This window comes from Nuphar pumila, chromosome 14 (genome assembly GCF_984573655.1).
Source record: "Nuphar pumila chromosome 14, dmNupPumi1.hap1.1, whole genome shotgun sequence".
Taxonomy (NCBI): Eukaryota; Viridiplantae; Streptophyta; class Magnoliopsida; order Nymphaeales; family Nymphaeaceae; genus Nuphar; species Nuphar pumila.
In genome coordinates this window covers 84,184,403-84,206,620 of record NC_143262.1, presented here as the reverse complement: position 1 = coordinate 84,206,620, position 22,218 = coordinate 84,184,403, and the positions used below count along the sequence as shown (strand labels likewise).

The 22,218-nt window shown below is 36.4% G+C and overlaps 1 protein-coding gene across 4 annotated transcripts in view; it reads left to right on the top strand.

Moving 5' to 3' along the window:
• Positions 1 to 18,260, top strand: part of LOC149817178 (uncharacterized) — a 29,177-nt gene extending 10,917 nt beyond the window's left edge. For 2 of the 4 annotated variants that reach the window (XM_089987158.1, XM_089987157.1), the window contains 13 exons: positions 3 to 134; positions 227 to 343; positions 586 to 678; positions 5,544 to 5,621; positions 6,811 to 6,867; positions 8,530 to 9,136; positions 9,219 to 9,274; positions 9,860 to 9,939; positions 10,109 to 10,191; positions 10,267 to 10,346; positions 12,542 to 12,621; positions 14,125 to 14,170; positions 16,106 to 17,949. In XM_089987158.1, the coding sequence (XP_089843284.1) occupies positions 3 to 134; positions 227 to 343; positions 586 to 678; positions 5,544 to 5,621; positions 6,811 to 6,867; positions 8,530 to 9,136; positions 9,219 to 9,274; positions 9,860 to 9,939; positions 10,109 to 10,191; positions 10,267 to 10,346; positions 12,542 to 12,621; positions 14,125 to 14,170; positions 16,106 to 17,770 (3,174 nt within the window). In that variant the 3' untranslated portion in view covers positions 17,771 to 17,949. Of the gene's footprint in view, positions 1 to 2; positions 135 to 226; positions 344 to 585; positions 679 to 5,543; positions 5,622 to 6,810; positions 6,868 to 8,529; positions 9,137 to 9,218; positions 9,275 to 9,859; positions 9,940 to 10,108; positions 10,192 to 10,266; positions 10,347 to 12,541; positions 12,622 to 14,124; positions 14,171 to 16,105; positions 17,950 to 18,128 lie in introns of those variants that run through there. The other 2 variants (XM_089987161.1, XM_089987160.1) reach the window with 2 other exon arrangements.
• Positions 18,261 to 22,218: the final 3,958 nt, after the last annotated feature.

Here is a 22,218-nt window from a genome sequence, read left to right as displayed (position 1 = left end):
AGGTTATGGTGTGCCACTGCAAACCTCCACAAGATGGGGGTCGAGGCTGTCAAGATGAATGCTTGAATCGGATGCTTAATATTGAATGTGTTCAAGGGACATGTCCTTGTGGGGAACTGTGTTCAAACCAGCAGGTTCCTGTTCTAACATTATGTTATGCTTTTTTTTCTTTTGCCTTCTATAGCTGTGGCTATAGCTCCTTCCAACCATAAATGGTACGTTTCAGTTTCAGAAGCACAAATACGTTAAGTTTAAGTCGTTCCGCTGTGGAAAGAAAGGATATGGACTGCAGTTGCAGGAAGATATTTCACAGGGGCAGTTTCTTATTGAATATGTTGGAGAGGTATCTGCTTAGACCTCAAAATCATCTAAGTTTATATTATGCAAGTTTTGTTCATCTTTTGAAGCATGTTCCTTCTGCTTTCTAATTGGCAACAGTCTGTAATTCCTGGGAATGGCACTACTATCTTCCTATTTATGTCTCCTACCCTCTCTTCTTCAATTCCTTTTTAAATTTTGCAAGTCATATATGTACATATGATTGTGTGAGAGTGATCTTCATTTCTGAATTTTTGGTCTAACCAGGTGCTTGACTCACAAATGTATGAAGCTCGACAAAGAGATTATGCAGCCCGGGGTCAAAGGCATTTTTACTTCATGACTTTGAACAACAGTGAGGTTTGCCATTTACCTGCTAATACATAGTTTTAGCAAGCTCTCATATAGCCTAGATAGAGCTTATTACTAAATGCCTTTTCCAGGATTATCCATTTTTAATGTTCCTCTAGTTGCTTTAAAGTTTTAAGTGATGAATACCATTGTGGCTGTTTCCTTAGTGGAAATATGTGAGGGCAGGTTTTATTGCATATGCCTAACAGACAGTTTTCCCAATCAAGAGTGTAACAACTTTCTTTTATTGACAATTTGGATAAAGCATTTTGCATGGCTTAGTTGTTGCTACAGTAGATCAAATTCAACACCTTTGCTGTTATCAGCCATATCTTTTTTTACTTTTTAAAAGGTATATGACACTTATGTTTCTTCTTAAAATTTTATTGGTCTATGGTTAAGGATTTCCAAGTGTGTTTAAACATTTTGTTTTTTTTGCTCAGTATAATGCAGTGCTAGTTAATACCAGTTCTAATTTAACATCATTTTTGTCCTTCCTCATCTAACTTTTACTATAGTATCAGCTTGAGTCTATGGCCTTCAACCTAAAAACTGTTGGTAATGACAGTGATTTCAGAAGACATTGTTTCTGCCTTCTGCCTTGAGATTGATCAGATTCTGTTCAATCAGGCTTATTGATCATTTATCAAATGACTGAAAAACCAGAATCCATTTACATAAATAAAAAGAACCTAATGTATCCTGTATTTAATGTATATTGTTTAGTGAAAGATGGATATTCCTTATTCATCGTTAGGCAATAGCTTATACATAGACTTGTTTAGTGCTAATATTTTTTTAGTCCCTCTCATGGAGAAACCTCTTTGCTTCATGGAACCCATCCCCTTCTAGGTGCATTTCATTGATAGTTTTTAGATGTATTAGATGATCATATTTGGACAAACACCTAGCACTGAGTTCTTGTATTCTTTTGATTATGATACTCACAAATACGTTCTAGATTGTAATAGAGATATCTTATTGGTAATGTGGATATTGATGATAGTGATTATATAATCGTCAGCCTTGAATGGTTCTGCTAAGCATGCCGAAAATGGATTGGATTTAGTTAATTCTTCCATTAAATACAAATCAATGGCTTCTTGTATTTGTGGATCCCAGGCATTCACAAACTGTACGTCTGTGCATGAATGAGTCAAGTTACTCGTGGCCTATTTGTGAACCATCTCTCCAAGGATCGTGATTTGTGAAATATATTATAGTGAAGTTCTCTTATTATTGCCTTTGACATATTACCAAAAAGTGGATCCCATTCTAATGCATCTAATAAATTTATTGTATGAAGTTGGATTTCAAAAGTTGCTTATTCCACAATGGTTTAATCATTTTTTCGTTCTTTCATATTCTAGGGGGTCTTGATCAGGAAAGAATGCGCCTCATACTAATGGACTTCAGTCTATGACCTTAGGTTCCAATTCCCAGGGTCTTTTAGAACATTCAGATGTGGTTTCATCAAGTGGTATTGTACAAAAGAGAACAACTGTCAAGTGCTTGTGCTTGCATGGAGCCTGTATTTTGTTTCATGAATCCTGGATGGCTGATCTTACTCAAGTTGGATCCAATGCTGGGTTGTTCAGCAAATAGCTAGAGAAAAAAATACTGTAGTGCAATGCATGTGTGGTTTTTGAGGCATATGAATAAAGCTCCATGTATTTGTAGATTTTGTGATGAATTAGAAGTAAATGATAGCTGACTGTATTTTCTCTCTTATTTTTCCTCATTGTCTTTGGGGTGATCTCTCACCACTTGTTTCTGAAATAATATTTTATCTTTTTCCTCTAAAAAAAGTAGTGAGTGGTAACTTTTACTACATATTGTAGTTTGAAAAATTGATGTTGTAACATGAAATTTTGCTGCTACAAAACCAACTAGCTTCAGAGAAGTAATTGATATTGAACCACCAATTGACGGGTCTCTTTTGTAGGATTGTCATCATTTTCCCACATCTTTACTAATTGACTAGTATTTTCAATATTGGAATGGGATCCTCAAGAGTGATTATTTCCTTATGGATTTTTATTTTCCTCAACTTTTTGCAAAGCAAGTTGGTCAAAGTAGGTTGAACTTCTCATTTTATGTTGACTAAGCTAAGCACCAAACATCTATGTTTGACTGGTATTGCACACCAGTGATAGCTATTGCTAATATTTTCCTCATAGCTGGTAGTGTATATACGACATCTGAATTTCCATAAAATGAAAAATACCAACTTGTCATTAGTCACTGTTTTAAAGATTAAAGATGAAGATTTTCTTTGAAAAGGGTCAAATGGTGGTATGAGATGTAATTTTGTAAATTGAGGTATGTCTCTCTTCCTGTGGGATTTAGTGGGTTTGATATCAAAAGACCGGATTTATTGAACAAGGATCTCTGTGCCAAATGGTCATGGGCTTTGGATATGGATGACAACCCTTGGACTAGAATGGTCAGTGCTAGATATGGAATCAGCAATTGGCCATGGAACATAGTTATTACTGTAGGTGGTGGAAAGAACGGTTGGCTAACAATTTTAGATGATTTTAAGTCTATGGTAGCAGCTAAATTGAGAAAGGAGCATACCAATATTATCGCTGTATTTTCAACTAATGATATTAAAGGTAAAATATCATGATATTTTGAAAATATTGCCAATTTAATTATACCACAATATTATCACGAGAATATTGTATTTTCGTGATAATATTGTGATGTTATCAATTATTTTTACTGTTTTTATTTATTTTCTACATCTTAAATATGTTTTTCTTCTTTCTTTTACATTTTTTACTTATTTCTTTTATTATGTATGTATTTTATTGTCTAAACATGATATTTTTCTTACTTATATTTTATATATTTTATATTTTTAATTTTTTTTAAGCCACTCGAGATTTTCCCGAGATTTATCACCTAACCTATAATATCGTGAGAAACAGCCTTGCTGAGATATAACCAATACCAATATTTGTGACTATGGAATGGAGACAATGTACACTTTTGGAAGACGAATGTTGTCGTGAAGATACCTTGATTTGATTGTTTCCCTTGCTCTTGCAACATTGCACAGGATGTATATATGCTTGTTAACCACTTTTGGTTCTAGGGTTATGGCTGGTGCCTCACATTCAGAAGGAATTTTGAAGGCATCAATCTTGCAAATTGGATGGTATCCAGAATAGGGTCACTGCATGGAAGCCTTGTGTTGGTGATGCTGAAGACTACAGTGTGGAGGTGCAATAGGTTAGGTAGTTATTTATATCTTCCTTTTGATCATTGATAGAGACAGGAGTAGAGTAGCTTTCGGATAATTCTATGTGGAGTTTGGCACTTCCTGAGAGCAGAACTGTTTTTATTATAACTGATATCCCAGGATAAAATCAATAATCATGAAGTTAGAAAAAGAAATGATATAACCTAACTTTTCTGCTTGTGATGACAAGATGATGTACCTTGTGAGACCCTAAGCGGTTTGTCCGTTCTTCCATAAGTTGTTCAAACCCTATGTCACATGGGTGTGGGTGCGGGTGCGGGGGTGCGGCACTTTTAAAAAACTTGGGTGCGGGGGTGCAGCAAAAATATAAAAAATTATATATATATGAAGTTCAAAAGTTGGACATAAATGGCCCTGGGTGTGTTGACTGCACCCAAGATCAGATTGACCGCATCGGGTGTGGGTGCGGGTGCGGCACATAGTTGGAGAGTCCCTGTGACATAGTTCAAACCATAGTTAATATTGCCAATATTTTGAAACTATCACGAAGTTATTGGCATGGCAATTTAAGATAAGGCGATACTATCAGCAAGATATCGTGATTTTTTTCAAAATATCGCTAGAAATCAAAATATGGCGATATTATCATGACATTTTTGCAATAATTTTGAAAAGTTATTATTTTGATATATTTTAAGCCAAGATTTTATATTCTTTTATTTCTTTTGTATTTCAAAAAGTTTTCAAACTTAAGAAAAGTGATACTAAACCTATTATTTCTTATCTTATTTTTTATTTTTAATTTTAATTTTAAAACTCCTGAGATTTTTCTGAGAAAAACCATTTATTGAAAATCTCTCCAAGAAAAACAATTGGCGAGAAATTGCCTTGAACAATACAGGTGATTATGGTTCAAACATGCATTTCTGTACTTGTCACTCTCTTTGGGAACTGTGAACTATATTAAGAAACTCTTGCTTATTACAACATTGATCAGCAAGAGTAAACATTGACGTCATGTGGTGGTTACTACCTAGTTAGAGAGGAACAGTAGAATTTCTGTGGAGCAGCCCTGCAGGTTGATTTCCATTCATTGTCATATTCAGTCAAGATGTATTGATTTGTGCTACTGGAAGATGGCCTACTTGGACCTGTCTTGAATTAGTCCTCGAATATGATTTATGATTTAGTTCCATTTCAGTGAATGTTAATTGGTGGTTTTTTCTCACCTTGTCTTAATAAATATGCAAACTTAATCCTTTCATACGGGAAAAGTAAAAAGACAAAGGAACTGCATCAATTTTTTGATTGTTTGTTTCTGAGAGCATTTTCAAGGTGTAACTTTAATCATTCAATCTTGTTACTTTTGGTTCTTAATTCGGTCGTTCTTGCTGTGTGTTTTTTGTGTTCTTGTAAGAATGATGTTCTTATGTTATTTAGCTGCCTTCATGGCACCAGTTCATTAATCATATGCTTGCATTCCTTCACTCTGATGCTTGAAAGAATTGTCTCTGTAAGGTCATGGATGGCTATGCTTGCCTGCTGCTTTTTACTACATTCTTTTAACTACTACTTCTTTCAAGTTTATTGTTCATCTCAATTCTGGTGCTACTGAGTATCAGCAGTTTTCTTTACACATTTTTCTGTTCTGCACTGATAATAGGTAATTGACGCTTGTGCCAAAGGCAATCTGGGACGGTTTATCAATCATAGTTGTGATCCTAACTGCCGTACAGAGAAGGTACAATTCCCTTGTTATGTTACTGCCATCTCTCTTCCGTTCATACTTCTTGATGTGTAATTGTGTATATGTTCTTTTTTTATAGTTATGAACTTTGATAATCCTGTCGGGGAGGTTTATTTCTCTTATCTTTGTACTAATTTCTGTTGTCTTAAAAGTTATTCTGTTACAACTTAATGAGGTTTATGCCAACTGTTTTTTATATAGCATTTCAGTGTCTTGGAAGAAGAGAGCAATTTTAGACCATAGTCACAAATATTGGTGGTATTTTGAAAATATCTAAATGTTATTGCAATGTTGTCAAATGCTGATCCACTTTGAAAAACTGTGGTTTTTGAAATATCACCTATTTGTAAAGGGACACATTTATTTTGATATGATCATATCATCTAATATTGGTACTTTTTATTTTAATGTTTTTAACATTTTAATTTTTATTTCATTTTTTGCATATATTATAAAACAAATAAGTGCACTCAACTCCATTTTTTTGAGGTTGATGAGTATGGTTTCATCATACTCATTAACCAGTTTGGTTAAACGTTCTTGTAGTCATAGTGACAGAAGCTTAAAGTGGGAAAATAATGGCAGTGAAATCTTGTGAAAAGCTGATAATTTATCTTTTTTGCATTCATATCAGCAAAAAATGACAAAAATAGTAAATTTAAGAATAGGAACTATATATGTGAAAAGAACAAAAAATAAAAAAATCTATTTTTTCTGATAAATATCCATTAAAAATGTAAATATCATGTAAAATTATAATATTTTTATTGAAATTGCGGTCTTTTAAAATTATCATGATATTTTGGCCATCTAAAACATTGAGCAAAATGTCACATTTTTTCAGTGTTTCTGAATATTGCTGATTTTGTTGTTATGCTTGTAGTCATTGATGTTGGGTTTAAAATCAAAATATTCATACGTGAGCAACTGGCCTTAACCATATGTTTCCAAGCAAGAGGGTGGGAGAAGATGCCAAAACCGAGCTTTTTCTTTTTAATTATCTTTCAGACATTTGAGACTTGTAGAACTACTGAAAAGTTCTCCTATTTATTCCATTTTAATATTTATGTTTCCATGATGGAGTGCGTGTTATGATTTACTTATTCTCTAGTAATAACATCTCTTATTCACTGGCTTTTGTGCTGTCCCTAACGTTGACTCTAATTTCTATTTCTTGTACTAGTGGATGGTGAATGGTGAAGTTTGCATTGGATTGTTTGCATTACGTGACATCAAGAAGGTAATCTTCTTTTCTACTATGTTATCTTATTCATTCTAGCTTTAGGGCATCTGAAAATTTCAAAGGTCCAGACTCCAAACTATTCTTCCAGTGATTAAGGTGCATGTGGAAATAGTTAACAATTTAATGGGTAGTTTGGTTGAAGGATGACTCATACTCAATTTGATAATGCCAATGTCTGTTGAGTGATCTTGTTATGTTGTTATTATGTCATTTTTGCCAATAGTTGTCCAACTCGTGACTAGGAATCAGGTTGCCCAGACCGTGACTCATGGGTCAGTGTGTTGGCTTTGATTTTTTTGGACTTTGTATTTTTTTCATAAATATAATTAATAATAAACTGTCAAAAAATAAAAATAAAGCTTATATTATTGTCATACTTAATTTTCAAAAGCATTTGAAATAAAAAAAGAATAGAACACACATGAAGGATGAATTATCAAATTCAATTCTAGAATGGTCTGCTTTCTCCATGCTCAATTCACATTTGGATATCAAGATAAATAGTAAATCTCTAAATCCAACAAATTGGCTTTATAATGAACAAACACATGACTCGAGAACTGTCATATTTTCACTTCACTTGGCATGTGTTTTCTGTGTTGACACAACACTAGGTATGATATGGAAGTTCATGGACACAGTCAAACCTATGCTGAATATGGTTAAACTGTATCCTGTACTTTATTTATTTATTTTTCTGATCTTGATTGTTTAATTTGGGTTTACCTGTGTGTTTTTCTTTTAGAATTTGTCATTGAATACATTATATTTAATTTTTGACTTGTATTTATTATTAATCATAATGGTTTATAATTGCTGATGGAGATTTTGCATTTAACATGGTATTGATGCTTTATTGCTTCATAAGAATTTTAAATGCATACAAGCAAAAAATTATTTTTATATGAATGATGTATTGCTGTGTCCCCATATCTTAGTTTTGCAAAACTCTCGTATTGTACCAAGTGTGTTCGAGTCGTATCTCGTACTCGTGGTCTGTCTGTGTCATACAGCTCAAAAGTTCTGTGGACCAAGCTCTTCTTAAGCCCTGAGCATGGGATCCAATATGTATCATTCTCTTCTTAGGCTTATTATGAAATCAAATTGCTTGCATTGGATGTTTGCATAAAAAACAGGCTCTTACCCATCTGGTAATTGCATGCTTTGTGGTACAGTGAGATGGCTCGATATCTGTTTCGCAATTGTGATGCTATGTCCTTATTTTCGCATGGAGTGTGTTGGGTAATAGGGTAGCCAAGAAGCAGTGAACGGATTGTGGCTCTGGTTCATGTTCTGCTCCCTTTGGACCAAGAATACAGTACTTAGGGATGGAAAATAATACATACTGCTCTATCCACCATATAGTAAGAGACTTATATGTATGTTCTCTCTTCATTTGGCCAGCCCAAGATAAGGGTTTTATTTTTTTATTCTAGAGAGGAAAAAGTACTTATTGATGGATGATCAGCATATCCTTTTTCAGTATTTGATTTGTCTATGGTTCATAGCCTGTTTTTTACTTTTGGTTACTTGTTGTGGTTGGTCTTCAATTATAGTCAATGTTTCACTTCTTGGACATTGTTGTGTTTTTTTGGGATATCCTTTGTTTTCAACTTTATGTAAGTGTTGCTTCATTTCTCTCCTTTAACTGTATCCCAGGGTGAGGAAGTAACCTTTGATTACAACTATGTGCGAGTGTTCGGAGCTGCTGCAAAAAAATGTTTCTGTGGTGCTTCTGGATGCAGAGGATATATTGGTGGTGATCCCCTGAATGCCGAAGCCGTTATTGAAAGTGATTCAGAAGAAGATTTTCCTGAACCAGTAATGCTTCAAGAAGTTGATGGAAATGAGCATCTTGAAGTTGAAATGGTCATTGAAAATAAATTGCCAGATGTTACTGTTCCACCTACTGATACTTCTTTAGAAACCACCAGTATTAAGGATGCTCTTCCCGTTCCAACTAGTGCTACCTCTTTAGATTGCAGCGACACCAAGAATGTTGCTTCTGTTCCGGTGACCTTTTCAGAAACTGCAGACATCAAGGATGCTGTTCTTGTTCCACCTAAAGATACTAATTTGGAAACTGCTGACGTTAAAAGCAAACCTTTGTCACTGCCTACAGAAGGCAACACTAAGGTTCCAACTCGTCTTGTGCTGTTGAAATCTTCTAAAACAGTAAAAAAGACAAAGAATGGCACTTTCCAGGGAAGGGCATCCAGGCCCAAAAAGATTTTAATAGTTGCTGACAGAAATCGGTTTGAAGGAGGTAAACTTTTTATAGCTGTGATTGTGCTCCTTTTGTTAACTCATATAAGCAAATTCACTTCCATGTTGTTTTCTCTTTTCAGTTGAAGAAAAACTAAATGAACTGCTGGAAGTGGAAGGCGGGATCAGCAGACGAAAAGTAATATTTCTTTACTGTGTTACCTTTAATATCTCACTTTGAAGCTTGAATTGGACCAGTTGTACTGTTTGGAAGTTGAATGCAGTTGATTCTTGCTTTGAGGATCTGGAATTTATTACCAATCTATAATATATCTATAATATCTGAAGATCATGTCGTCAATGTTCTGAGTGTCAAAGAAATGTTTTAGACAAGAAACTGTTTGGTATTTTTTGGAATGCCATCCTCTGTGCTGCTTTTATTTATTTGATTTTGTTTTAAGTTCTTTGTTTTCTGCTTTATTGCCTCTGTGGAATGGTTATATGATCTGAGAAAACGCATGCTGGGCAGCTTTTGATTATATCTTTCTTGGAGTGAAAAGTATACTTCAGTGGCAATTTTAATTTTTTAATTGGCAGATTTTATCCACTATGTTGCTTGATTGAAATCACAAATGGACTCCTTCCCCTTAGATCAGTTGCCTTTGTCTTGTTTGGTCCTCAAAATATTTGCCAAAAATGATAGCGTTTCATGCTTCAATTATGTTAATCTTTGTCCTTAGTCTACACTGTTGTCTTTTCTCTTAAGCATCTTTTTTGTGGGCAGGATGCTGCAAAAGGTTATTTGAAGCTATTGTTCATCACAGCATCTTCTGGTGATAATGTTAATGGAGGGTCTCATCAAAGGTCTTAAATTGATATCATTTCCCTAGAACATCTTTTGTGTCAAGTTTAATGAAACTTGGCTATCAATTTCCTAATTTCCTTTTCAGAAGATAATAGTTCTGGATTTTTTGTGAGGTTTCCATGTTCCTGGCTGATCTTTTTTTTTTTCCTTTCTATTCTTATTTTGCAGCACACGAGATTTGTCAATAATTCTTGATGCACTGTTGAAAACCAAGTCCCGAACCGTTTTAGTTGATATAATCAATAAAAATGGTAATAATGGCTGCCTTGTCATTTATCTTGACTTTCATGGAGTTCAAAACTATGATACATCTTATTTGTTTGCAGGTCTGCAAATGCTGCACAACATAATGAAGCAAAACCAAAAGAACTTTAACAAAATTCCTATTATTCGAAAGCTTTTGAAGGTGTGTGTGGTGCATGAATGTATAGTCTATTGTTCGTGTATGTCTGTATGTTTATTTGTATGTACGCAAGAATGCATATGTCCATAGATTTGTATGAGTATATTTATACTTAGGTCCAATTATGATATGATCTGAGTCAGACATGTTTGCATGCGTGTGTGCATGTGTCTGCATCTGTGCATGCATGTATATGTCTGTGTGTGTTCATGTACATATGTGCAGCTATGATGGTGGACAATGCCAATCGGTTGGATTTAGTCTCTCTCTCTCTCTCTCTTGCTTTCTGTGTTCTTTCGTATTTTTTGTTATCTTTAATATTATGACTTTGTTTATTTGTAAATCTGTCTGTTTTATAAATATTTTATACCTGTCATTGTTAATTAATGGTTTTATAATTTTTTGTCTGCATAATGAGTTGAGTGAGGTGAGATGTGGATTCTCATTAATGATTGTTGAGGCTGCATTGTACTTTTTGGTGACTTGTTATTATTGCTACAAATTTTCTGTCACTCGGATGTATATACATGTAGTATGCATATTTATGTATCAAAGAAAATAAATAAGAGGAAAAAGGAATATAAAAATAGTATAACAAAGGGGCAGAAGATAGAATGTTCCTGTTACACTACCTAAAATTAACAGATAAATCTATGAGTGCTTGCTGATAAGAAGTTGGAGATCAAGAGACTGACTCATTTTAGAGATTTCAACTAACATTAAATCTGTTCTTGGCCACTTGGTAGAAACTCTGTCCAATAATAAGTAGATGATATTTTATTGCTATGAGACATAAATGTTAAACAGAAATATTACCAAAAGCTGTCTCGGCCACAATACGTGGGACAGTTATAGCCAAAATCGGCAGTCAGGGTTAGTGAAGGGGAGACATGGTTATGCTTCTCACGATGCTATAATGGCTGTTACTAGGAATAACATAGCACACTGTCATAGTGTCACCTCTGTTATATGCATCTAAGTATAGTTCTGCTCAAGCAAGGACAACAAGAGTTACGAAAGCCATTTTGTTGTGTGGTTAGTTTATTCCCTAATTTAAACAACTATTTCCATATGAAATGAAGTATGAGATGATCTATTGTGTAAATACTCCATATGAGATGGACAAGTAACTGACATATGGGAGTATTGCGGCACAATGTCTCAATGGAGTGGGAACAAGTGACAAGGTTGTTGAGATTGTTTTTGAGGCTAGGAAGGTCTTACAGAATTTAGAAAAATCAACTACATAAATCTGGTTTGGTTAGCCAAAGTTCAAATAACTTGATGTTTTCCACATGAAAAACATACTTGTGCTTTTTTTTTTTTGGAGGTGACAAGGTTGATGAGTTTGTTTTTGAGGCTAGAAAGGTCTTACAAAATTTTGAAAAATCAACTATATAAACCTGGTTTGATTTGCTAAAGTTCAAATAACCTAATGTTTTCCACATGAAAAACATACATATGTGCCCGTTTTTGGGTGGTTGGGGGGAGGGGCAGTGAATGTTGTCATTGGTAATGCCACACTTGCTGCTAGTTCACCTTGTATTGTTTTCCTTAAGGAGTAGAGTGCCTCACTAGTTACACAGTTTCTTTTTCCCTTTTCTTAGTCTTTCTGTTAATATGTCGATAAGTTTTGCAATTAACCTTAAATACAATTCTCTTCATGTTAGTTATTACAATTATCTGTCTACTACTGTTGGAGTATTAAGAATAGTAATCCCCATTTATTTGGGACTTATCTTATTTGCTCTAGATATATGCACAATATGTATAATTGCAAGTTAATCTCATGACAAATATCTCTTGGAGTCCACATATCATTGTTGTCCACCCTTTTGTTATGGCTATTTGGTTGTCTATTTTAGGCTTCATCTGGATTTAACTTTATCCGACCGCTTTGCTATGTTTTTTTACTCGGTCTCAAACAATTTGCAATTTGAGCGAATGTATAATCATGTTTTTTTGTTTCTTTTTTGCACTTTCACCCTACCTAAATCATTAAGAGATTTGATGCTTTTAGATACTTTAATATTGTCAAACATATTGTTTGCAATAATCTTTAAGATAAATTTTCCGATGACCAAATTCGTGGAGGTAAATCTATGTGCAGTTTGCTTACATAAGTTTGGTTTGTAGGTTTCAGATATTATTCAGTTTTTTAAGTATGTGAGTATAGCTAATATCAGCCTCTGTTGCAGGTGTTAGACTTCCTTGCTGCAAAAGAAATTCTTACTCTGGAACACATAAATGCTGGGCCTCCTTGTACTGGAATGGAAAGGTTAGACTTTGCTTCCGTGATTTTATGTCTTACTGTTGTACTTGATCATTGGTCCCTTTCTCCTTTTCCTGTAGATAACTTGTATGCTTTTTCCTTTTGTCACTACTCATTAGTGGTGAATGTAGTTGGTCTTTAATCATGGTTCACATGTTCTAGAATTATTGGCAATGGGTGTAGAGGTCCAATTATGCTTTGCATATTAAGGTTGAATAAACTGTTCATTGTAAACAATCTGTGGATGTTACATTCAACTTTGAGTGAACTGTTCTATTATGTTTTGAGATTTGTTTTTTAGGGCACAAACACAATAATATTTATGAAAGATTTCGTATGAAGTCGGTGAAACTTTTTGTTAGTCTCTTTCCATTCAGAAGTTTTGAAGTTGCTATTATTAACTTTTTATATTATTTCAAATTTCCTATCTTGGAAAATATTTCTTTTCAAATATTATTTAGTTGTACCTTTTAAAAATGGGTTGATCATTTTCAAGAAAACCTACTATATACATCTTTTTGATGGAATTAGCCAAGGAGAACCCTGAACATTTGTCGCACTTGAATGGGATTACTGTGAGTTTATGAAAGTTTTGTGTCTATTCCTTGATTGTAGATACATTTCCATTGACAGAAACAGTATCTCATACCAAGTGCTGTTGGTTGCTTCATCATTGATTTCACCGGAGTATCAGTCCATGATGCAACATCTTCTCTGAAATATGCTTATCCTATACAAAAAATGATTGCATAATAATCTTGAAGCACAACTTGTCTCTTCGGGCCTCCCAGGCTGTGATAGGAGGATTCAATATCATTTGTTTCTCTTTGAAAGAAATGTATCCTAGTCTTACAACTGTGGCTTCATCAAACCTTTTTGGGTGGATTATGATTATGGTTTCTTGCTTCTGTTTCTTTTTCCTGGCAGTATTTTCACCTTTAAGTGGTATAGATCTTCAGACCATTAACAAGCTGATTTCTGCATTCTAACATTGTAGATTTGAAACTTCATCCGAAAGTCTTGTTTTTTCAAATTTATCGTTAAACCACATGCATCTAGGGTTTCAAGCATGATGGCCCTATTTTTAACAAACTGATGATTGATTACTGGGGTGACAATTGAGAAACGATCCCATAAAATATTCTTTTAGTTTGTAGATGTGGTATCAAATACTGTAATGAACTGCTTAGACATGCTTGGTTTTGTGACGCCGGTGAGCTTCTTTTGTCACATATCACCAACTATTGACAAAATTATATATTAGTTCTCTACCTGCTGGGGTTGCATTAATGGAACTCCACTTTTAATAAGAACTTTTAACAATTTTCTTTCAAGTCAGTTTTGAAAGGAATATAAGCGTTTAAACCAATTCACAGCTTTCCAATTGCCTGCAGTTTTTGTATATTACAGTCTCTTGTTTTTTACCTTTTAATTGGTCACATGATTGAGAAAAGTTACTGCTACATGGTATCCTGACAATACTTTTTTTGTGATATTTCTTATTTGCAGTTTCAGGGAGTCCATAATGGCTTTGACCAGGCATAATGATGTTCAGGTTTCATACATAGTTCTTAGTTATCTTAAGATATTTTCTTAATTTCTACATATCATACTTTTGTTTGCATGTGAAATTCTGCATAAGCATCTCTTTAGAGAGCTGCCTGTCTTCTTACAAATTCCTTTGTTTTATCTTAGCTTTCTTTGTTTGATTCGAAAGGTTTGAGGAAGTTGACTGAATATTATGGCACTTTTCGTGATATCATGTTTTGAAGTGGTTATTTGATTATTGCTGTGTTTTTGACAAGTGGATGAGGGGCTTCTTGACTGGTTTTGTCAGGCTTCTCTTTGCATTTAGGCATATATCTAACTTTTTTAGTTTTTGGTCATGACACATTGAAGCTCAGGATTACTATATTCTAAATGTTTCTCTCCAATAGTTATGCACTATGTGGTAAGGATGTCCGTTGGGTGGGGTTAGTAGATATTCTTTAATCTCTGTATATTATGGTCTGTTTATTGGTTTTCTATTTAGGTCAACTGATCTTGAGCTGTTATGGGTCTGGTATACTGGTATTACATTGTAGATGACCTGTGCCTCATATATGTTGATGTGCATGTGTGCATATTTATGTTTCTTTATGGGTTGATGATTTAATGGGTGTTTGAGGCTGGGATGCACGGCTCAGGCTCGGTTCGTACCGTAAATGAACTGAGCTTGTACAAGCTCTTAGGCTCAGACCAAGCAAACCAGCTGTGTCTGATCGGCGGCCCGATAAAGCTCGGTTCTTGAGTATTTCAGACCCGCCCTTCCCCGCCTCGACACCTGCCTTCTCTCCCATCTCTCTCCCTCTTCTCGAGGAAGAGGCCCTCCTCCCCGTTCTCTCCCATCTCTCCCTCTCTCTCTCTCCCATCTCTCTCCCTCTTATCGAGCTCCTCCCACTTCTCTCCCATCTCTCTCCCTCTTCTCGAGCCCCTCCCCATTCTCTCCCATCTCTCTCCTCTTCTCGAAGCCTCTCTCTCTCTCTCTCTCTCTCTTGCTCGGCGGTGGCGGAGTGCGGTGGAGGACTTTCTTGCTCGGCAGCGTAGTAGCGCGGTCCCCCCTCTCTCTCTGTCTCGTTCTTCCAGGTTGAGGGGAAGATTCACTCTCTCTCTCCCTTTCTTCCCCTCTCTCTCGTTTGGGCTGCATCACTAGTCTGTGTGTATACCAGGGTGTTGGGGTGTTTGGTGACTTATGAACTTTAAATGTTCATTAAGAGTGTGTGAAGACAACACACTATCCAATGAATATACACAAATGTAAAAACTTAAATACATAGAAAACTATCCAATGAATATCCAATGAATATGAAGAAAAGTACATAGAAAATTAAATCCTTAAATATATATAAGACACATAAATATACACAAATGTAAAAACTGTGTATATTTATTCATTCTTTTTTAGATTGATTCTCAAGGTCAAGGAAACAAAAGAATGTTAAATTATTCTCAGAGATCATTAAGATGACGAGTCCCTTTTCTCTGTGCTTATTTCACTGCACAATGTTTTAGGTGGTAGGAACACTTAGTTGCCTTGCATTTAATATTTCTGGGCTGCTTCTGTCACAATATTGTTCTGTTATGTTGTATTAAGGTTTGCTATTAATTTTTTATCTCTAGAAATTGTCATTTTGTTTTATGTACATGAAAATTAAGTTTTGAGTGATGACAGTTGAGCTTTTATTTAGGTGATAGTTAGGGCATGCGTTCTTCGAATCATCACAAATGTGGGTATTTTGTCAAGCTACAACATAGGGTTGTTAGTTAACACAAACAGACAACGGTGTGCACAGGCATGCACAAGTGCACAAATTGGTTCTGTTGGAAGCTGAAGTAATGTCAATTATCGTCTGTAATGGGAATTTGTTGTCTTTTCATCTGTAATGATTTTCATATGGCCAGATAGTTGTCTATGCTGTGCAAATTTTAATTTTATGGGTTATCATTGCAGGTCCATCAAATAGCACGTAGCTTCAGGGATAAATACATTCCGCTCACAATCCGAAAGATTAGGTGCACTGACCGTGATGATGCAAGCAGCCACTGGATTCGGTTTAACCACAAGAATTGGCAGAGTCAGGTAGCAAGACAAACTGATGCGATCGACTGTACCAGTAGTAAACCAACTGAATTGCCTCCAGATTCTCATAAATCTGTCCACACATCCTCTGTCACAACCCAACCTGGCATCATTGAGAACAGTAAATATTGGGGGGATCAGCTGTCTGGACAAATGGATGTCAATCCTACAAGTCAAGCAGTCAATTCACCTCCTTGTCATAACCCTGTCCAGACCTCCACACTCTTGACCCAGTATAGCGGCACCACATGGCATAAGAATTGCTGGCACAGTCAGAATGCGAAACAAACTGAATCTAGCAACTGTACCAATCAATTTGTTGGTGTCAATCCTGATTCCGATACTAGTCAGCAAATTGAACTGCCTCCTGGATTTCATAATAGCATCAGATGCTGTGAAGATTCAACTGATAAAAGTGGTTGCATATCCATCTGCATTGAACAAAAGCAGTCTGACATTGCAGTAACTGTTGAATCAAAGCAGCGCAAACGCAAGAGTAGGTGGGAACCTTTGGATGAGACTCGTGCTCAACTGTATTATGTCAAGCAAAATAAAGTTCAGATAGTAGAAGAAAATTTGAATGATCAAGCAGGAAGTGTCGCCATGCAATCTAAGGGGCTTGAACAACCAGTTATGGTTGAATGCAAGGAAAGCAAGCAGGTTCAAGAGTTTGTTTCTGTGAGTGATGAGGCAACTCAGTCATTTGGGAACCAAATCCGAGAAGTTCGACCTGATGATATCCAAGGCTGTGAATTTCCTTCTAATCCTTCCACATTAGATGTGAATGTTCTGCAGCAGTGTTCTGATCCCATGACTACTGTGTGTGGCAAGGTTGCATCTCACACACCTCCATCATATAAATCTGAGGTGTCGCAGGTGCATCAGCCAAGCGTGCACCTGTCCCAACCTACAACTAGTGGTTATACAAGTTGGTCGACTCCCAGTCCGCCTGTTCAGTCAACTCCACCTCTTCCTCCTGAACTTTCACCTTCTATGCAGCAACCAGAAAATGATTTGGTGCCCCCTGGATTTGAAGGACTCAGACAGCCTTATCAGGTGGCACCTGCAGTGCAAGGCTTGACACCGGCAAGGCCTCCAGATGCAGCTGATACATGTGCAACATTGCCTCTTGGTGGGAGTTCAAACTATGGAACGGATGGTATGGGAAGGCGGCTGTTCTTGCCTCAGAGGTGGAATTCTCGTTGCCATCAGAAATTTTGGCCACCTTGGATCCGGAGTAGGAATGGCTGGAGATTCAAAGGCAACAAAAGGAATGTGGTTAAGGATGGTTTTGGTGTCCACGGGGTGCATGTGGAGCAGATGGGTGGTGGAGGAGGTGGTGAAGTTCATTCTTCGGAGGCTGTAAACAAAAGGTTTGGTACTGTTCCCCTCCCCCTCCACCACCACCACCCTCACCACCAAGAAGTACACCATAAGTATCATCAAGAACATCAGCAACAAAAATATCCATGTCATCACTGCCAACATCCACACCAACAGCAACAACAGCAACACCATCAACTGCAACAACACTGAAAATGTTATAATTGCATGAGCATTAAATTCCTGTATCTCATTCTTTTTTGGTCCAAACGAACAAGGGTCCAGTTTGAAATGGATCGTTCAATTTATAAATCTTCCAAAAATTTTCTTAATTTTGTCACATTGTAATATATTCTGTTTTTTATCTATATAGTACCAAATTCTTGAGCGAATTGAGTGTCGCAACAGATCGGATGTGGACAGTGCCTCTGTTTCCATGTGATGGATGCCTGAACTTGTCTTAAACAGATGAATATATTGCATGGTCAAAAGCAGCTGCCTTTTGTTTCCATAATGTGCTTCTGTCCAAGACTGTGACAATTCTTCTAACTTTAGAGCATTTCCATTTCAGAATGCATTACTGACGCACATGTTAAGCTTGAAAAATGAGGTCTGGTGATTATCTGCTGCCAGAATGCATTACTGACGGGCATGGTAAGTTTGGAAAATGAGGCCTGGTGATTATCTGCTGCCATATTTAAAGGTATGCCACTTTTTATGTTTAAGTTTTCTTGAGCAATTTTCTTCTTTCTGTTAATCCCAAAATGCCCATGTATCTGTGCAAGTGGACCAGGGGAAAACAGGCTCCCGCCTCTCCCTGTTTGGACCGGGGATGGAGGTGGGGATAAAGGTTAAATTCAAAACCCGTATGGAGATGGAGGCGCGGATGGACTTACGCTTTTGCCCGCCCCGCCCCGCTCCACCCCGTCCCCGATCCCCGCTAGTAAAATAACTAAAATACCTTTAAAGATAGTAGTGGACCGGGGAGAATCGGGGCCTCGGCCCTCCTCACCCCGTTTGGACTGGGGATGGAGGACATGAAACGGGGATGGAGGTTAAGGGATAGAATTTTGAGACGGGGTGGGGGTGGAGACCTTGTCCTCTGCCCCGGTCCACTGCCATCCCTATTCATGAAATGACAGCATTTTACCGGATGGTATTCTAATCAATTATGAATGCAACATAGTTTTCTGTCGAAGCTGTTGAGTGTGTCAAAATATACTTTTGTGTCCAATCTGCTATGTAGTCAAAAGCGCTAGGCGGTGCTTAGTCGATTGACCCATAGTTGGCAAACTCGTGACTCGGGCTCGGATCAGATCCCTATTGGGTCACTGAGTCACTTGGACGAATAAGAACTCTATATTTTATAGTGTAAGCATATGAATAAGACATGAAAATAACTAAACTTCGAGCTCATATATCAATAGCGAAGTTGCAAAAACATATAATTATACATGATTATTAACTTTTTTCATTGAACAATATTAGATTGACTCGCCCGGTTTGCCAACTATGGGTAGACCCCTAAAAAGATTAGTCGAGGACTAGGCTGGACTAGTCGATACCTCAATTAAAATATAAAAAACTACACAAAATATACATAAAAATATGTTCAATTCTTTTACTAATAAGATGTTTTCATTACAAAGTACAAATTACACATGCTTTCACAAAAGATATTAATATACACAATCAGAATATATATATATATATTTCAATTATTCATATCATATTCAGTATAATCAACGAAATATGCTTTCAACATTTCATAGAAGCACAATAACACATACATATATAAATAACATATTACATAATTCATAATATTAAAGATGCTTTCAGGATTTTATAGAAAAATTCATCAGGAACATACACATATATAAAAAGCATAATCAATTAAAATTAACTGTGCAAGCTTTAAATGTTTCACAAAAAAAAATTCCAAAAGCAAAGTAGCACACACATGTACAAACATATATATAATAACTAAGCACAAATCACACATACAGGTATATATAATTATATATATACAAAAAATAACAATATATATAAGAATAATAAATAGCTAAACTGCCCTTGTGCCTAGGCGGTGGCAGCTTAGTCGCCGACTAGGCGTCTTAGTCGGTGTCTCGTAGGCAAAATTTGTACCTTTTAAGGTACCCATCTAAGAATTGCAAAGCCTCTGCGTTTTACTTACGTCTAACCGACTAGGCGGACTAGTCGGTGCCTAGTCGAGGCTTTTAACTACATAGCCAATCTGATCAGCATGAAAAATAAGCCCACTTGATTATGGTGTTGCCGTTTAGGCCAATGTTGTCAGTCTGCTGAATCGATACACTTCACCCTTGAATCAGCTTATTTTTAATAAATGTAAAAAAATACTTAAAATTATTTTAATGGCTTTAACACATCACATTCTGATTGACACATAATATTTATTATTATTTTTTGACCAATTCAGAACTGTTCACTTGAGTAGCGGTGTTGGCTGATTCATCTGAATAGTTGGCCAAACGATACAGGGCCGATACCTATACTGACAACATTGATTTAGGCTCCATTAATGGCATTTAAGTGCTTGCCACAAAAGGTGGGCACTTAAAATCTCAAGTAGAATCTTCAAAAAGATGTTCTTTTATTCCCAATGTGAATATGCTGTTTAAAGCAATAGCAGACTCTTATGCAGCAAGGCTTAATAAAAATACAAAATGCTGCTGAAAATCAAGATTTTTTCTTGAATGTCCAAATGACTGGCTTCTTGTATGGATGCTTACCCAAATAAAGAAAAAAACTTGTTTTTGGTGCCACCTGAAACATAGAGTTTCCTGAAATTTTCTGGTTTCAATTTCCGCTGTAGGTAGGAACATCAAAGTAAATGAAATCTCTCAAGATTGTAGCCTCAAGGGTTCTTAGATTGCGTCCATTGTCCTTGAGAGATGGTAAGCTGGTTCATTGTTGGTTTCAATGCTCCTGCTTACCTGAACAAGTGGGATAAGTTAGGATGCATCGTCAGGCAATTTTCCAACTTAATGCTGTTTTCTATAGGCACGTGGGTGCATGATAAACGCCACTACAAGGTCTTCACTGCTTAATCCTCCAGTGCTGGGCACTTGACTGCATAAATAACCATGAAAAGGCATTCAGCATGTGCTCCTCATACACTTGAGTCTGCCGTGCAACTGTGATGATCAGGACTTTGGTGGGTCAGATTGAACCTGCCAAGAGCTGATTCGGTGCTGCCAGCCCACAAAAGACATGTCTCATGTTTTCTCATGTATAATCTATCAGAAATATGGTGCAAGACTGGTATTCCTGCATCTCTCTGTTAAACACAAGTCTCTCCTAAACTCCCTTGTCAAGATAATCTTCTTTAAAACAGCTGAAGCACCATACACTTCATAGTCTCTATTGGGCAAATGCAGCAGATATCATGAGAAACCTCTGAAAGGAAGATCTAGGATCCGACATATGCATGGATGGTTGTGAAGAAATGAGTCAGTGGGTGCTGGTTTCTGGAATCAACACTTGATAAGGGAAGCTTTCACATGCTGGGGATAAGATCAGGCATGTTGTTCATTGGGGTTTAGTACTTCAGTATATACTTGAGCAGTTCATGAAAATTTTAGTCCATTTCATGGGTTATGCTATTAAGGAGTAAGAACTACACAGATGCCTGCCACCACAACCAACTCATCATCATATCACCAGCCACATAAATGTAGAGACGTGTGCATGCACCCGCATAGGTGGAGTATTGGCCTTTTTCAGATGAACTGATGAACAGCTCCCAAGCGGGCCTGAAAATACTGCTTAGCAAAATCCAAGCAAAAGCCAAACATAAACATGAAACATATTTGTTGTCTTACAGATGCCAAGATCTAGCACTAATTAGTTACTTTCTCATGTAATCATGTTACAGGAGAGTAACAAATTTGGACTATTAGTTACATCAGGGGTACGATCAAGATCTCTCATCAACCTCCATAAGAATTTACTGTTTTATTCATCTTTTGGTCATCGTATGCTTGAAGACATTGATATTTACAGAAATGAGAAATTCTTAAGCCTTTGTGTTATTACAGCTTCTCAAATTATATAGGTCTAAGCCTTCTTTTAATATGCAAAATCCCAGAATTTCATCTCAGAAAACTAGGATGACAGTTTATCAACTGAAATAAGCATGCCACAATGCAGTACTTCATCCTCAATCAAGCTTTAGATATTCTGGAATACGGATTACTCTACTAGCCTGTCAGTTTTACTCGTTAATTTTTCCAATCTATGAGCCCACCAGCAATGGTTAGTTACATAGCAAGGTGGGCATTACAATTGCAACGGCTCTACTTGGCGCTCAGGAGACTTGAGCTTCCCCACATGGACTCCCTTCTCACTTCCAAAACACTTCATTTCACAGTGACAAGCTGATCAAAAGCATCAAATCGATCTTTAATCGCTGGTAACTTCTTGAATGTGATTCACATGCAACAGAATACTTGCCAATTGCACAAACTTGATGGATGGTCTTCCCCTTCGTACGAAGAGTGCAATCAAGGAAGTGAACTAGAGCAAGCCAGAAAAGCACATGCCTCAAAAAATTGGTTCAATTCACACCTTGAACATGCCCTTGAAGCAATATTAGCGACTCTAGCAATCTACCAATTCAG